Genomic DNA, 17,183 nt, shown 5'->3' on the forward strand with positions numbered 1-17,183 from the left:
TGGGGGTAATTAAGAGAGCTGAGTCCCCCAGTCCCCACGTCAGAGGCCCCTGCAGCTCTTAGAGCCTGACTCATTGCGTGGGTCAGACTGGCCCCTGGCCCCTCCCCAGCCTCCTTGCTCTCCACACTTTTCCCCTGTCCTCTGCCCCTTGACCCTCAAGACTACTTCCTGTCTCCCCCCATGTCCCCCACTGACCCAGGGAGTGCCAGGGGCTGAGGATGCTAGGGAAGGGGACAAAGGGAGAGGCTGAAGCCACACATTGTAAGCGTGGCAGACCAGACTTTAATGTACACTACACACCCACAGACACACACGTGCACACACACCACCTGTCTCCCAGCCCAGTCTGTCAGCATTAGCCCTGCCAGGTACGCCCCCACACCTCTGAGGCCCTCTCATTAGAAACACACTATCCTGCTGTAGCAGCATGGCTGGAGGTGAGATTTAAAAAAAACTTCTGCTCTGAGGCCCAAACCAGAGTCCTGTGGTGGTAGAGCTGGGTGTGGGTGGGTGGGGGTCTCTGAGATCTCAAGACTGTTTCTTTCTTTGTGAGTGGGGGCTGAACTGACCTCTGGGCCTCTTGCTTCAAGAGCCCTAATCGCCGGAGCTGGAAAAAGTTTAAAAATACCCTCATGTTTACATTCTTTCCAAGCCTGCCTCCAATCCTCAGTGCTGGGTCCCTTTGATCTGGCCCTGTGCCTCTGGAAGGGGCCTGGGAGAACAGGGCATGAGCTCCCCACTGGGGCAGACCCTGCCACTCCCTCCATCCCCTGCAAGTCCGAACCCTGCAAGACCCCCAACTTCAACCAGAGAGGGGGGGGGGTGGCGGCCTTGGAGCTGGCATGGAGCCAAGTCTGAAAGCATTATCTTGTCCCAGGTCACCCAGCAGGGCCACATGGGGGCTAGAGTCGGGGTCCTTCACCACACTCACTTTCAAAAGCCTGAGCCTCACGTTCTCTTCTTGCTGTGTCCCCAGCACTGTGCTAAATACATTTTCTGAAAATTATCTCCTGTAGTCCTCCCAATAATTGCCTTTTATCAGCAAGTAAACCAAAGCTTAGAAAGGTGAACTGACTCACCTGGGAACACACAGCAAGGATGAAGCAGAGCGTGAATCACATGTTCTTCTACCCACACTGAGCCACCAGTTATCACCAACCTTGCCCTAGCAGGGTCTAGGCCCTGCCTGCTTGCAGAGTGAGGCCCAGTTCATTCGCATGGATTCCACAAACACTTGCTGACCCACCACCAAGCCCACAAACAGTGCCTTGTTTCTTGTTTCTCTCCGTGACCCAGGAGAAGCCACATCCCTCTATAACCCATACTTTCCTCTATAGACTGGCTGAGGATCACAGGAGAAGCTTATGAGATGCTCAGAGAACTGAGCCCATGTCCCTGGGGATTGTGGACCTTGTGGTCAGCTGCAGCATGGACACAATCCGGCAGTGGCCTGGGACCCAAAGGTCCAAGAAAGAAGCCCTCACACTGGGCCAGATGTCTTAATTTGCCCTGGAATCCTGTCATCCGTTCTTTCCTTTGTTGGTACCCCACCGACCTGCTCACTGACCCATCTATCCATCCAGTTATCCACCTACCCACCCACCTACCTACCTATCCATCCAGAACGAGGAAACAGAAAGCAGGTGATTCCAGGCTTCCAGCACAGGTGCTACATCCCTCTGACTGGACGAATTTGGGAAGATCGCTCCACCTTTTTGTGACTCACTTCCCTGATTTTATAAGAAAGAGCTGGGTTGAGTGATCTCCAAGGCCCTTCTGGGCAGTCTTGTGGGTGCAGAGACCTTCTAAAGGCTGTAGACACTTCTGGAGAAGAAACACGAAAAACCTTGGCAAGACAGTCCTACCTTGTGCCCTGCTCCCAAGACTCCTAGTTGAAGCCCTTAACCTCCCTGACCTTCAAAATCCTCCACTGGAAAATGGGGCCAATAACCCCGCCCTCGCTGGTTGATGTGGAGATTAGATAAAATGCTGCATTCCAAGGGCTTTATAACCTGAAGACTTCTGAGTAGTTGCAGGCCAAGAAAAAGATTTTAGGAGTGGGGCAGGGGGTGGGAGGAAGCTCTGCTAGAACCATAGTAGTCCGCAGAGCCTCCATTGTGGGGGCCTGGGCCCAGGATGGTTGGGATGAGCCTCGGAGTCCATCCCCGGGCTGGGGATCCTAGCTGAGTCTCCAAGACTCCCTCAGGCCAGCCCGGGTGCCTGCCCCATCTCTCTTGGCCTTCATCCTACAGAATCTGCCAGGAGCGGAGAGATTATCTCCTAAAAATAGGGCCTGGGCCCCACTGAGTTTGTTTTTCTCCCTTCCCCGTGATTTACCATCATCAGTTCACGGTGCCTGGGACAGCAAGTCCCACGCTGGCTCCCTAGAGACCATTGGGATGGAGGGATGGGGAATCAGCATGTATCTAGGTTCCATCAAGGGTCAGGGATTAGAGGTCAGTCTGGAGGTGTGGTCAGGTCTCAGCAGGGCACCAGGGACACTGCTTAATCTTGGGCCCCAGGATGGGGTTTACCTGGGGCAGGGGCAGCCTTGGGGGTTTCTGTCCTACCCCTGGTGTCCTTCTGAGTGATTCTCCCTTCTCTGACTTTCTGCAGACTCCCCATGTGCTGACCAGCCCGTGTGTGAGACACAAAGCTGCCTCATGGCCAGCACTGGGGCAGAGGGACTCATCCCCAGCCTCGCCTCTCCTGTTCTAGCCTCAGGGGGCCTTCATGATTTTTGCCCAGTCCCCCTCCTGAGACTAAGAGACCTATGCCCACCCCTGTGTGCAGGTGACTCCTGCATAAGGACATGAGTGTGCTCACACATGAGCACAGGATACGGACTTACAAGGTGCCCTCCTATAGCAAAGATGATATCCAGGAAAAACAGAAATGACACTCTCAAGGACACCCTTCCCAATGACCACTTGGACAGAGTTGATCCACCCAGGATCTGCAGTGAGTGGTCTCTGAATGCCCATGGAAATGACCCACCCTGTTCAAGATCTCAGCAAGAGCCCATACAATGCCATTGCAACTTTCCCTACAAGGGACCCCAGCTTTGTCCCTTGAGCCCCCAGACCCTTTCTGTGCAGCTGGAAATGGGGAAGGAATAATTGAGCAGGTAGACAAAGGTAATGCACACACAGGTGGACACTTGGACACAGGCACAGCAGTCCCTTAGGGCCATACCCGGCTCTCTGAGACTTTATTGTTGGACAAACATGCCACCATTTGGAGCGCTTCCATGGGCAGCCCATAAAGTCAGTGTGCAGACATGCCTAGTGATGTTGCCTCTACCTCAGAGCAGGTGAAGGGCTTCTACTCTGACCTGGCCCCATGCAGTGCTGGGTCCTCTCCCAGTAGATTCAGATAGAATTAGAGGCCAAGCTCCCAGCTGGGGCTGTCTGGACCATTCAAACTACCGCCTTTAGGGGCACACCGTCCGCTGGCTGATCGAGGTCCTTCTTCCTTGCCAGGGTCAAGTGAGTGAAGATGAGGATAAGGAAGATGCCTGAGGGGCGCAAGAAGGATGGATCAGCTTTCAGAAGGTGCGACGGGACTTGTCCATCACTAGGGACTCCCTGCCATTGGTATTGGTTTAATGAGGAAGCAGTTTCCCAGACAACCTCCCTGAGGCCAGGCTGACATGACCCTGGTCCCGGTGCCTGAGGAAGCCTGACTGCCTAGTCTGCTTGGCTCTCACCAGGCTGTGTCCCCTTCCCCGAGGACACCAGAACTCCCCAGACTCCAAGATCCCCTTCTCTGGAGAGCAGTTTGGGTGGGAGTCATCTGGGAACCAATCAGTTCTTCCCATGGACCTCTGAGAGAAAGGCACTTTGTAGCATTGTGCTAGAACCAGCCAAGAAAACTGGCCAGGAGCCCTGGCCGGTTGGCTCAGTGGTAGAGCATCAGCCTGGCGTGTGGAAGACCCAGGTTTGATTCCCGGCCAGGGCACACAGGAGAAGCACCCATCTGCTTCTCCACCCCTCCCCCTCTCCTTCCTCTCTGTCTCTCTCTTCCCTCCCACAACGAGGCTCCATTGGAGCAAAGATGGCCTGGGCGCTGGGGATGGCTCCTTGGCCTCTGCCCCAGGTGCTAGAGTGGCTCTGGTCTCGACAGAGCATCGCCCCCTGGTGGGCAGAGCGTCACCCCCTGGTGAGCGTGCCGGGTGGATCCCGGTCGGGCGCATGTGGGAGTCTGTCTGACTGTCTCTCCCCGTTTCCAGCTTCAGAAAAAAAAAAAAAAAACTGGGCAGGAAAACATTTAAGGGGTTAAAGAAAAAAAGGGGGTGGAGAGGGAGGCTTGGACTAAAGGAATTAAACTAGAAAGACCTGGGCTCTGCCACACCCTGGCTGTGTAACCTTGGACAAGTTACTTAACCTCTATGAGCATCAGAGACCTTATCTGGAAAATGAGGAGATGCCAGGATCTACCTCACAGGGTTGTGGGGATGAGTCAGTACAATAATCCTATGCTTGGCATAGGACCTGACACACAGTCACTGTGTAATGATGTAACAGTAAATGCTGTTATCAATGAATACGATGGCGAGAATGATAATAGGAGGCAAGAGCGTAACGACTAGGCGAGTTGGGGGGATTCCTTCTCCAGCCTGGAGAGCACCATGAGGACAGGGGCACTGATTATCCAGCAGCTGTGGCTCCAACCATCCATCACCCTCCCCCAGGCAGGAGCCCAGCCTCCATTACCTATTGCTAACAGGGTGCCCACGAGGATGCCCACGGCCGACAGCTTCGTGGGCATGCCCTCCATGCGGCCCACCTTGAGCCTGCACTGCCCCTCTGAGTTGCAGCGGCACACGATCACTGAGGGCAGACAAGAGAGGGAGGTAAACGTGGGGGCTCCCCAGCTGCTTGGAGCTCCCAGCCTGGCCTAGCTGGCTGGTATGCGTGCTTTTGTGGACATGTATGCATTCATGTGTGGACATAGGAGGGGTGCTTGCTCCTCTGTGCGTGGGCCTGCAGGCACCTGAGTCGGTGTGCCCAGCCACAGTTGTGCAGGTGTGCACAGACATATGCCTGCATACATGCACGTGTCCTCAGCCCCTCCCCCGGTGTCCAGTGGTTCCCTCAGGAACTGCAGGCCACACCTGAGCCCTGGCCTCACCTCGGACCTGGAGCTGCCACATCCGGGCATTGTGGCTGACAACTACAGGGATGAAGTATTCACGTGGCTCCACCCAGTGCAGGGCCAGAGTGAGGTAGGCATGGGAACCTGTTGGAACCATAAGCAGTGATCACAATCCCTAGACCAGAAAGGCCCTCTGGGGGCTGCTCTCCCTAAGCCTAGCCCCCTACACACACAATGGAAAAGCATCTCACTTAAGTGCCACCCCCTCCCTGCCTGGGCCACAGCCTCCCCACTTTTCCCACCACACACCGTTGAGGGCCTGGATGCGCCAATCCCGCTGCACCGTGGGGTTGGGACCAAGAGCAAAACTGTAGGGACCATGCCCATCCGCCAGGTCTGCATCCTCGCTGGGTCCACTGACAACCACACCATGGTTCTTACGGGGTGTGCAGAGGTGTCGGGTGGGCACAAGGGCCAGAGTTGGGGCAGCAGCAGAAGAGGCCTTCAGGAAGTGGATCACAAGGGTCACAGAGGTGCTCAGTGTCGGTTTATCTGCAGAGGAAGCAGTGCTGAGATAGCCTGGGACCTTGTGGAGTTGGGGAGGAGTCTGGAGTCCCCAAGCTGGACCCTTTCCACCTATTAGACTCACCCTGTTGGTTCCCCTGCCACACACCGCCCTCCACCCTATCCTCTCCTTCCCATCCCCATAATCATTCCCACACCAGTCTCTTCCTCACAATGCACTTCCCCCACGTCACTGTCCAAACAGCTGCCATGCCTTTCTTTCTGTGCTTTTCTCCATAGTGAGGTCGCCGTCCTCACTGTCCCGCTCCAGCAGTGCCACTGCCGGTGCCAGGGCTCAACAGTGTGGGGATGCCTGACTCTACGGGAGCTCACTCCTGCTGGGACTGTGCTGCCTCCCTGACACACCTGCCCCTGGGCCAGCTCTCCGTCCTGTCAAAGTGGCGTCCCGAGTCCTCCCCATCTGGCCTCATTGTCTCATTCGGGCTTCTCTCCTGGCAGTCCTGCCCCAGGACAGCCCCTGGCCCTCCTTCCATCTGCCCCACACCCTCTGCTCCCAACATGGATCTGAGCAACACCCTGAGAAGCTCTCCGGGGATACGGGGCAGGGTTGGGGGATTGCAAAAGAGTGGTCTGAGAGGGAAGGCAGAGGCCAGGCATTCTCAGGGAGAGACACTGGACCTAGCCCCTTCTCCCTCTCTCCAGTGTGGGGCAGAGTAGTTGCCAGCAAGGGCCCCAGGGAGGCAGTTCTGTTCTATATATCTGTCTGTCCGAGACTAGTATCCCTCCCAGAGACCTGTCCTGACCGCTGCCAGCCATACCTGTATCCTGGGCCTTCACGAGCACTGTGTACATGTCCCCAGGCCGGGCGCCCTGCAGAGGCCGGGCAGTGTGCACCTCCCCGGAGAACTCCTTGATGCAGAACCAGCCCTCTGAGTCATTGACCAGGGAGAACCTGAGGCCCAGAGGAGTTAGAGGGTGGGGAAGCCCTGGGATCATATACATAGTCTTGCTCAGAGACCTCCAGGGCTGTGTGACCTGCTCAAGTTCTTTATCTTCTCTGTGACTTACAGGTGGCACCATTCCCTGGAGTACCCAGTCTCTCTCCCCAGCTTCAGGGACTTGTTGGGGGGCAGGGCTTGAACCACAGATATTGTGGGTAGGGAAGGGATTCACAGAACCTGGGGAGTCTAACTCAACTCCACTAGTCCCAGGTCACCCCAGAAATGGACCAGGATTGGGCATCCTAGCCAAGGTACAGACTGGATGAGGGTACTGGGGAAGGGTCAGTCTAGGCAGTATGGGGAGGCACTACCTGAGCTCACATGGGGTCAGAATACCCCATGTCCTGTCCAGCTTATCTAGCCCTGATCCTCCCCCAAGAAGTCACAACCTTGGTCCCTGGCCAATTGGCTCAGCAGTAGAGCATCGGCCCAGCGTGTGGAAGTCCAGGTTTGATTCTCAGCCAGGGCACACAGGAGAAGCGCCCATCTGCTTCTCCACCCTTCCCCCTTCTCCTTCCTCTCTGTCTCTCTCTTCCCCTCCCGCAGCCAAGGCTCCATTGAAGCACAGTTGGCCTGAGTGCTGAGGACTCTCCATGGCCTCCACCTCAGGCCCTAGAATGGCTCCAGCCCCAATGGAGCGACGCCCCAGATGGGCAGAACATCGCCCCCTGGTGAACATGAAGAGTGGTTCCCAATCAGGTGCATGTGGGATTCTGTCTGACTGCCTCCCCGCTTCTAACTTCAGGGGGAAAAAAAAAAAGACACAACCTTGGTATTAGCCAGGTCTCAGAAACTTTGCAGGCAGTAGATAATGTAAGTTGCCTCTAAGGCCCTGGGCTCATCCCTGGGGAGCAGGGCAGGTCCAACCCAGTTAAGGGGCTGGGCTTCGGGCTCACCTGAGGGGACTGCTCATGGGGTCTGAAGGCTGGATGGTCAGCAGGAGGGAACCGGCTGGGGTGCTGACTGGGACGCTGGCCTCATAGCTCTCCTGGTCCAACTCGGGGGGTGGCACCACCCTCTCCACCAGCACAGTCATGGTAGCTGTGGCTCCTGGGCCCGGGCCTGGCCCCACCAGTTCTGCCACACTCCGTACCACCACCACCAGCTTGTGACTTGGAGCTGTCTCATAGCTGAGATTCTGGAAGCAGTGGGGCCTGGGTCACTGTGTGGCCCGGGCTGTGGCACACTTGTGTGTGCACGTGTGCCCCTTCCTCACCCCACGCCCTTTACCTTAAGCAGTCGCAGCTGGACACGATCAGAATCTGGCTTCCAGTCCAGGCCAAAGGTCTCATCTACATTCCCTGCCTCAATGGCAAAGTGCATGAGCCGGAAGGCAGGTTCCAGGTCGGCATCAGTGGCCGTGAGTGTGGTCACCAGAGTCCCTGGCTCTGTGTCCTCAGGGAGGTGTATGGGCTCAATCTAGAGACAGTTGGATGGGCTGTGAGTCCTCCAACAGCTCCTTCTCAAGGTGTCCTCCCTTGCTCCTGCTTACCTGGGAAGCGGTGAACTCAGGAGCGTGGTCATTGATGTCCGTGATTGTGACAGCAACCTCACATGTGCTGCTGAGACCTGAGGCAAGGGAAGGCATGTTGGGGAGGCCAGGATAAGAACAAAAGGGGCAGGGAGTCTGGGTCATCATCAGGGTCACCAGCAGGGCACTTACCGCCTTCTGCTCCTCCTAGGTCAACAGCCAGCACCTGAAGCAGGATGTTCTGGCCAGCGTGGAGGGGGACAGCCCCCAGTGTCACACTGCCTGAGGTAGAGTCTATCTCAAAGGCTCTCCCTTCTATTCCCTCCTCAGACTCAGGGCTCAGCAGCCGATACACAACGTGGGAATTTGGGGAGCCAGGGGCATCCATGTCCTCTGCCAGCAACCTAGTCACCTTGGTGCCTGCAAAGACAGCACCCACATGGGTGGGCCGAGGGCCCAGTCCGGAGGCCTATTTCACCCACTCCTCTTTTTTTTTTTTTTTTCTTTTCATTTTTTTCTGAAGCTGGAAACAGGGAGAGACAGTCAGACAGACTCCTGCATGCGCCCGACCGGGATCCACCCGGCACGCCCACCAGGGGCGGTGCTCTGCCCCCCAGGGGGCGATGCTCTGCCCATCCTGGGCGTCGCCATATTGCGACCAGAGCCACTCTAGCGCCTGGGGCAGAGGCCACAGAGCCATCCCCAGCGCCCGGGCCATCTTTGCTCCAATGGAGCCTTGGCTGCGGGAGGGGAAGAGAGAGACAGAGAGGAAGGCGCGGCGGAGGGGTGGAGAAGCAAATGGGCGCTTCTCCTGTGTGCCCTGGCCGGGAATCGAACCCGGGTCCTCCGCACGCTAGGCCGACGCTCTACCGCTGAGCCAACCGGCCAGGGCTACTCCTCTTTTGTGCTGGACTTCACTTGAGCTCGTGTGTGTGGGTGTGAGCGTGGGTGTGAGTGTGTGTGTGTGTGTGTGTGTGTTGAGGGGGTCATTAACGCTGACCCCATCCCAAAGAAGAGCAAGATGGGATGGCTCGTAGAGGCTTCACCCCTCCCCCAGCCCCTGACTAGGCCTATAGCCCACCTGGGGGACTGAGCTCAGGGATGCTGATTGGGGGGCCACGTGGGGGGCACACAGGAACGTTGTCATTCTCATCCATCACCACCACCTGCAGCTCCTGAGGTTCTGTGTAGTCCTCACCACGGGTATTCTGAGCCCGCACCTGGAGCAGGTACTACAGTGGGCAGTGGGGCTTCAGATGCAGGCCAAGGGCAGCTCCAGCCTGGCCTGGGTCTGGGTTCCCTTCTGATGGCCAGCTCCAGCTTTTCTGGGTGCTCTTTCACTGCCTCAGCGCCTGTGAGGGATGTGACACCCCCAGAAGCAAACCAGACGGTGACCAAGCCCCCGTAGCCTGCCCTCCTGGCACCCCCCTCACCTCACCTCAGCCTGGGCTTCTCGGTCCAGCTCCCTGGTCACGTAGATCTTCCCCTCTGCGTCCACATCAAAGGGCCCAGGGGGCTGGCTCTCCAGGTGATAATGTACATTCCCCCCACTCCAGTGTGCCTGGGAGGGGACACAGAATGAGACACCCCAGGACGAGAGGCAGAACCAGACCAGTGTCAGTCCTTCCTGTCCAACTGTTCCCAAGTGGGGAGCCTGGGCCCCAATTACTGCATGACTCAAGGCAAGTTGCTGTCATCCCTGAGTCTGGGTAGGGTCTTTTTGTTTGGGACACTTGTGTTTGGGACAGTTCCATGGTGGCTTTGCACTGGTCCAAGCCTGGCCCCTGCCCACAGTGCCTGAATAACTAGGTTGTCTGTTTCTTTTCCCTCAGGCAGGGCCTGACCCTAGGACATTCCTCGAGGAGGCCTGAGACATTCCTGGCCTGAGTGACAATCCCCCTGGCAGCAAGGAGCAGCAGGGGGGTGGCAGCTGTTCTCCCCGAGGAAGCCTGGGGCAGACAGATGAGGTCACAGCAGTCACACGTGCCAGAGGATAGCAGGTGAAGGGCTGGGGGTCTGGTCCCGGGACCCCACACCCTGATGGGGACAATGGAGGTAAGAGCACAGGTAAGGGGAGGGGTCGATCTGGACCCCAGACCCAACCCCAAAGTCCCCATGAGATTCAGGTCCAGCTGTACTCAATGTAGGGCTACCGCAGCCACTGAGTCAGTTACTCACCTGGGAAATGTGGTGTGGGTATGGAACTTTAAGATTTTCTGCCAGGTGGACAGGATCTAGGGGCACCCAGGTGCTCTCTACTATGGAGACATCTATAGTAGCTGTGTCCTGGTGCCCTGAGGCCTGGTCACCCATATCCTTGACCTGTACCAACAGCTGGTAGGGTCCCTCCAGGGCCTGGTCTAGACTGGCACTCCCTAGAAGAGGCAGGGTGGTCAGCTGAGCAGGGGGTGAGGGAGCAGGGGTTCAGGGCATCCTTCTCTCAGCAAGGTACCAAACACAAAGCCAAGCATATAGTAGAAGTTTAGGATACTTTCTTGGCCAAGGGATGAGAAGGACTTTTAGCACCATTGTGAGCATCCAGCCAGAACTTTTTCTTTCTGTATAATTAGGGGAGAGTGTGAATGCAGTCCCCCACTACCACAAATTATGCAGTCAAGTTTCCCACATTTGGGGAAATCGCAGGGGTCAGCTCATCCAGAGTGCAATGGATAAGGCTCACCCTGGGAAAACCATTTTTGTGACCATGGTATCTCCCCTGCCAGGTACGTATAATCCAACCAGAACCTGACAGTTTGCAAACTCACTTCCACATCTAGCCACACAATGAGTGATTGATGGGCAGGATGGGTGGATCACAGGATGGAGAAGGGGAGGAGGACATGGGTGAATGGGTAAGTGAGTAAGATGGCCGTTTGGATGAATGAAAGGTTGACTAGGTGGATGGTTGGGAGTTGGGGAGCAGGAAGATGATTGGGGATTTAGGTGTGTGGTGCGTTAGTTTGGATGGATGTTTGGATAGATAAACCGCATATGTGGTTGTGTGGTAGATGAGTGAATGGGTAGCTGGCTGGCTGGCTGGGTGTATGGTTGACTTTTCTTTCTATCCTCAGACCATGCCTTGCTCTGAACTCCCAGGTCTAGGCCTCTCTTGCTGGCAGTCCAAAGGTCTCCCAGCAACATCCTAGGCTATAATCCCTCAGGTCTCTCCTACCCTTGTCCCTTAGGCCTGGATCTCCAGAGTGTAGGGCTGAGGTACTCCATCCACACCATTTAACTCTCTATACATGGTCCTGCCTCCATGCGTGGTTCACGTTGGCCTTTTGCCTTGATATTCCCTCTATCTAAAATGGTCTTTCCTCCTCCTTTATATTTCCTGCTCCCACCCATCCATCTATTACCACCTTCCCCAGCTTTCCCTGACTCTCCCCATCACACCCAGCTCAGGCTCACCTTTGGGGCTGAGGGCCAGAGCCCCGAGCCGAGGCTCCAGCTGGAACATGTCTGGGGAAGGCTGGGCTGGGGCCTGGCTCAGGATGTGGAATCGGAGATCCGAGTTAGCGGTTCCTGGCTCATCGCCATCCGAAGCCTCAAGGAAGAGGAAGGGAATGCCTGATGAATATGGAGAGGGCAAACCATAAGGGTTAGGGAGGATGGGAGAGTCTCCCAGGCCTCTCTATCTCTTCCTGGTCCTTCCTTCCATATCCATCATTGTATCAGGACTCAAAGAGAACCACAGCTTTTCACCCCACTTCACGGATAAGCAAACTGAGACCAATGTGGATGGGACTCACCTGAAGACACTTAATGGGGTAGAGGGGCGCAGGATGGGACAGAAACGGGAGGAGGCAGCCTGGACCATGGCTGCCCTGTCCCTGTGCTGACTCTCTGGCCATCTCTTTACTCTCTGATATCCCTTCAATGCCCATCAGAAGTTGCTGTGTGCGGACTGCCCTGGCCACTCACCAGGCCTGGTGCCTTGGCTCAGCTGAACTCTGTAGATGGCCTGGGAGAAATGAGGCACTTGATCATTTTCATCCTTCACGCGCACAAGCACGGGCTGGGGGCCCCACAGGACATGTCCATCTTCAGTCTCCCGGGTGACCTGCAGGGAAGGGTAGTTAGTGCCCCGCCCTGCCTTTGCTGCTCTTCCCTACACCTGGCCCAGCCCTACCTGTAGCTGGTACTCTGCCTGTTCCTCACGGTCCAGGGCTCTGGTCACCAGCAGGAAGCCAGACTCAAGATCCACAGCAAAGGGGCCCTCAGCTGCCATGGCTGGGTTTCCTGACAGCACAATCCGGCCCTTGGTTTCTTCATGGGGTAGCGGCAGCTGGTGGCGGAAAACAGAGGTGAAGGGAGGGGTGCCATATCTGAGGCATGCTCCCTCCAGCCAATGGCCCCATTTTGTATGTGGAGAAACTGAGGCTCAGAGAGGGCTAGCACTTGTATGAGGTCACACAGCCAGTAAGTAACAGGACTGAGATTCAAAGCCAGAGCTTTTTCCTCTGTACCTGATGCTCTCTAATACTCCCTGCACTTCTTTCTAAAGCCTAAAACTCCTCCCCAATACTTTACTCTTTAACTTAAAGATCTACTTTCTTCTGTGATTAAAACCTTGCTAGTCATGCACACTATATCACATCTGGAGAGCAGGGTTTAAAAGTGAGCCAGAGCAAGAAGAGAAAGGAGAATTGGAGATGGGGAAGCAGGCAGGACTTGGGGGGAGGGCAGCCCACCTCGGTCAGGTACACCTTGCTCAAGCTCACCTTGGTCAGGTACAAAGGGAAATTTCCACCATAGTTTTCCGGGACTTCCACACTCAGCTCTGCAAGCTGGGCCTCAAGGAGAGCCTGTGGGAGGATTCCCACCTTGTCACCAGGCTCTGTCTTCCTGCCATGGTGCTGGGGACCTGACAGGGAGGCAATTTTCTGCCTCTTCCCTGGACCTGGTCATAACTCAGTGCATCCACCCTCATGATCCCACAACAGACTTATAGCCAGCTCTGCCCCCTGCCCCCAACCACCACCATCCATGGTCAGTGTAACTGCTCCAGGTGGAGGGGGGAGCAAGGGTGCCAACCCCCAAAGCCCGGATCTGAAGGAGGGGAGCCAGACCCAGCTCACCTGGGGGACGAAGAGGCAAAGCAGCCACAGCCAGGCAGGGATCATGGTCAGGATGGGCCTGAGGGACATGGCGGTGAGGGACCAGTCCAGATGAGTGGGTGGGGCCATCCCTCCTATCACCCTCCCCTAGAAAGTATTCCTCTACTCATCCCCACTCAGCCCAGGCCGTGGTTTCCCCAAGCCCCATGGGACATACTGTCTCTCCTTCACCTGAACCTCCTCCAACCTGGTCCCTAAGGGGGGCAGGTGGCCAGGCCTTCTCCTGTCCCCTGTTCTTTCTTTCTTTCTTTCTTTCTTTCTTTCTTTCTTTCTTTCTTTCTTTCTTTCTTTCTTTTTAAGACTTTGTTTATTCATTTTAGAGAGGCAGAAGAAAGAGAGAGAGAGAAGGGGAAAGTGAAGGAAGCATCAACTCCCATATGTGCCTTGACGGGGCAAGCCCAGGGTTTCAGAACGGTGACCTCAGCATTCCAGGTCAAAGCTTTATTCACTGCACCACCACAGGTCAGGTCTGTCCCCTGTCCTAAACTATCCCAGTAACTCTCAGAGCTTCCCCTCCTCATCCTGTCCACATGAACACTGCCACCACCCACTGCCACCCTTGTCTGCTGCCTCAGCTCATTCCAAACGCATAGACAGAGCGACTTCAAGGCAGATTGGCCTCCTCTTCCTCCCCTTAGAAGGGCCAGTGGCTCCCCATTGCTAGCAGTGTAGTGCCCAGCTGCTTAGCCAGGCCCACCAAGGCCCCCAGGCCCAGCCGGCCTGCTGCTTCTTGGTTCTGGCCCCCAGAAGGATCTCCATGGGAGTCTCACCTCCAGACCTTTGTCTCCTTCCCACCTTAGCCTCCTAAATCGTGGCTCTCAAAGTGGTAACTTCTCAGCAGCCCTGAAAAATCATAAAAGTTTGGAAAGACCCTGATGACTCTGAGGGTCACTTCCTGCAGTTGACTCGTGCTGCAGGCAAGGTGGGAAGGACAGGGCCTGACCAAGGTCACAGAGGATTAATTAACCACAGGTGAATTCCTCCTGGGGCAGAGGACTCTTGGTTCAGGGTCTCCAGGACTGTTCTTCCTTCCACTGCCATCCTTCAAACTTGGAGTCCCCTCAGGGCCGGAGCCCTGGCCTCATCTGGGCATTTCCCGGCACTCAGCGTGGAGCTGGGCACACAGAGCATGGACAACCTCTCCGATCTTCCTGGACGACGGGAGGACAGGGCAGTGTTTCTCCTTCCTCCACCACCAGACCCACCTAGCCCTGCCCACCCCCACCCCAACTCCCAGGCCCTCACCTGCTGGTGCCTAAGGCTGACTCCCTCTGTCCACCTACCAGGTGAGGCTTTTTCTCTGTGAAGTGCTGGCTGGACCGAGCTGGGTGGAGTAGGGCAGGGCAGACACTTGAGCAAGAAGGGCGGACACTTGAGCAGGTAGGCGGGCCCGCCACGCTTGCTCGGAAGTGGAAAACGCCACTGGGCCCACAGCAGCAGGCCTGGACCTGCCCAGCCCCCCAAGTTACTCATTGACTTTGGAAAGCTGGGGGCTGCTCAGCATCCATCCCTGCCAGTCCCAGGAGGTGGGGAGACCTTCGGCCTGGCACTCCTCCCAGCCCTGCACAGTCCAGTGGGCACTTCTTAGCCCTCTGCGCTTGGGCAGTACAGTCTATGGGTTTCCCATGCGCAGAGTCAACCAACCGTGGGTTGCAAATATTCAAAAAAGAAATTGTTATATTGTTGTTGACATGTAGTTAGGCCTACAATGGTTGCATCTTACTGAACATGTACAGACTTTTTTTTCTTGTCATTATAACAACTATTTACATAGCACTTACATTGTGTTAGGTTTTGTAAGATAATTTAAGTATTCAGTAGTGTAAGATTAGGTATTATAAAATGATTACAAACTATATTAAGTATTAGAGAAATGATTTAAAGTACACAGGAGTATATGCGTAGGTTATATACAAATACTACACCATTTAGATAAAGGACTTGAGTATCTGCAGATTTTGGTATCTGTTGGGGTCCTGAAACCAAACCCCCGCGGATACAGAGAAACAACTTTACTTTTCCTGTGGGTCCAGATTCGATCTCACTTCTCCCCATTCACCAGCATCTGCAGCTCTACCTTGGCCCACTCTGTTCCTTTAGTCCAGATGCCCTTCCCACCCCATCATCTGTGTGGTGAGCACCAGCTCAGGCATCAGTACTCAGCTCATATTCCCTTCCCCAGGAAACCTGCCCTGGGCTCCCAGGCTTGTTCAGGGTTCTCCTGGTTCCCCTCTGGGACTATTCCACCCCACCGCATGTGCTATGTCTGTCAATGCAGAGAGGACACCAGATTTTTATTGCCTCTCTCTTCCATCCGACTGGGAGCCAGCCCCTCCAGAGCCGCACTCTTGGACCCAGCAATGACCTGGCCATTGCCCGGTCTCGGCGGCTCCCGTCCGTCTTGTGAAACTAAGACAAGGAGCTGGGGATTGTACATGAAGGAGAGGTGAGCACTACACCACCTCAACTGGGCATTCAGGGCTCCAGACCACCTACCAGTGAGACAGTAGGTTGGGGTCAGTGGCCTGGGAGATCCCTGAGGCCGCCTGAGTGCTCCCACTAGCTTATGGACACTGAAAGGGCTGAGACAATAAATTGTCTCATGCCTCTGAGTAGGAAGGAGAAGACTAAGCAAGCTCAGGTGACCTTGAAAGAACTGCAGAGCTGACCAGGGGCCCTTTCCCCAGTAAGGGCAGCCAAGCAGAACCAAGAGAAGCTTCTGGGGCCTAGAAGTCCAGAACACGGGGGAAGGGTTGAAAGGGTCACAAGGTCTCTAATCTCTTCTTGTTCTCAGCGCTTCCCATGGTTTCACCTGAGTCCTTCTCACTGCATATCTAGTTAGTTCTCTGAGGTTGGAGGTTGGGCCGGGACCTGCAGGTGCACTCAGCCTCGTCTGTCGCAAGCTGAGTGCCCGCCTCAGGGTCACTAAGGCATCCCAGACATCCCACCTTGTGTATAGGATTGTTGAGGGATCTCACGTGTGTTAAACTTCTATTATGTGCCTGCTCTAAGCACATAACTTTATTATTCCACTCATTCTATTCTGAAAAGGACATCATCCCCACGTCACACCCTGGGGCATGGAGAGTCAAGAAGTTTGCAAAAGGTCACACAGCCAATAAGTGGCAGAACAGGAAGGTCTGCATTCTTCTTCAGACCTTGAAACCTTCACCTGCTCTGAGAAAACCATGCCTTCCACATGCCTGGAAGTATGCAGGGGATGTGGGAATGGAGAGGGTGGAAGCTTTGAACAGTTAACATTGCCCTGGGGGGCATGCCGGTTAGTTACAGAAGTCAGACACTGAGGAGCAGCCTTCAAACCTCCTGCCATTGAACAACCGTGCTCAGGACTCTAACCAGGTTGGGGGGGGGGGAGGCTCCCACTGGAATGAATAAGTTTAACCAATGAAGGAATGTATGGACCCTGGCCTGGAACCTTCTCAGAGTCTCCAGCCTTGCCCCAGGCTGCCTCCAAGCTCTAGAGAAGGGCAGACCTATATACCAGTCCCCACTCAGCCACTTCGACCTGTGTGACCTAGGGCAAACACTTTAGTTTCCTAACTGCCATTGCTGAATGGGGTTGCTTGTTCCTGAAATGACATCCATAAAGCAGGTACCTGTGCCCATAATGGCTCCCCTTCCTGAGAACGATGGGGAGACAGGCATACCTCTTTACCAGTGAACGCGCGCACATTTCCACACGGATGCAAGGCCTCTCATTCCAGGCAAAAGGGATCCAGGGGCCTGGTCCTGCCCATACCACATTAGCCAATGCTGAGCATGGTATGTTCTGGCCAGGCCACTCATAGTGGGGAGAACAGTGAGGCCCCCCTCAGTAGCCTAGCTTCAGCAGGGAAGTGGGGAGCCATTCAGAGTCAAGTCTACAGAATGTGCCTTCCTCAACCCACCCTTAATAAGCCAGGGAGTCTTATCTTCTACAACTACCCCATCTGGGCAGACTTCTAGCTC

At 55.5% G+C, this 17,183-nt stretch overlaps 1 protein-coding gene and 1 non-coding gene across 4 annotated transcripts; both read right to left on the minus strand.

Annotated features, from left to right (window-relative positions):
- Nucleotides 1-3,165: 3,165 nt before the first annotated feature.
- On the minus strand, nt 3,166-14,608 carry CDH16 (cadherin 16). Of its 3 annotated transcripts, XM_066243569.1 has the most exons (20): nt 14,460-14,515; nt 14,158-14,365; nt 13,985-14,057; nt 13,176-13,233; nt 12,819-12,902; nt 12,227-12,382; nt 12,019-12,157; nt 11,506-11,664; nt 10,273-10,469; nt 9,533-9,655; nt 9,176-9,326; nt 8,287-8,514; nt 8,116-8,192; nt 7,854-8,042; nt 7,520-7,761; nt 6,441-6,574; nt 5,407-5,649; nt 5,134-5,241; nt 4,716-4,832; nt 3,166-3,517 (listed from the first exon to the last, which is right to left on the minus strand). In XM_066243569.1, the coding sequence occupies exons 4-20, from the start codon at nt 13,218-13,220 to the stop codon at nt 3,420-3,422; spliced, it is 2,490 nt and encodes an 829-aa protein (XP_066099666.1). In that variant the 5' UTR covers nt 13,221-13,233; nt 13,985-14,057; nt 14,158-14,365; nt 14,460-14,515; the 3' UTR covers nt 3,166-3,419. The 3 variants fall into 3 exon arrangements, with proteins under 3 accessions (XP_066099666.1, XP_066099665.1, XP_066099664.1); XM_066243568.1 differs by lacking the exon at nt 14,158-14,365 and having other exon boundaries at nt 14,498-14,608; XM_066243567.1 differs by lacking the exon at nt 14,158-14,365 and having other exon boundaries at nt 14,460-14,549.
- Nucleotides 10,662-10,825, minus strand: LOC136313840 (U1 spliceosomal RNA). The gene has a single exon (XR_010727263.1). It is a non-coding gene; the product is annotated as a U1 spliceosomal RNA (small nuclear RNA).
- Nucleotides 14,609-17,183: the final 2,575 nt, after the last annotated feature.

The sequence above is a fragment of the Saccopteryx bilineata genome, chromosome 9, assembly GCF_036850765.1.
Source record: "Saccopteryx bilineata isolate mSacBil1 chromosome 9, mSacBil1_pri_phased_curated, whole genome shotgun sequence".
NCBI classification, from domain to species: Eukaryota; Metazoa; Chordata; class Mammalia; order Chiroptera; family Emballonuridae; genus Saccopteryx; species Saccopteryx bilineata.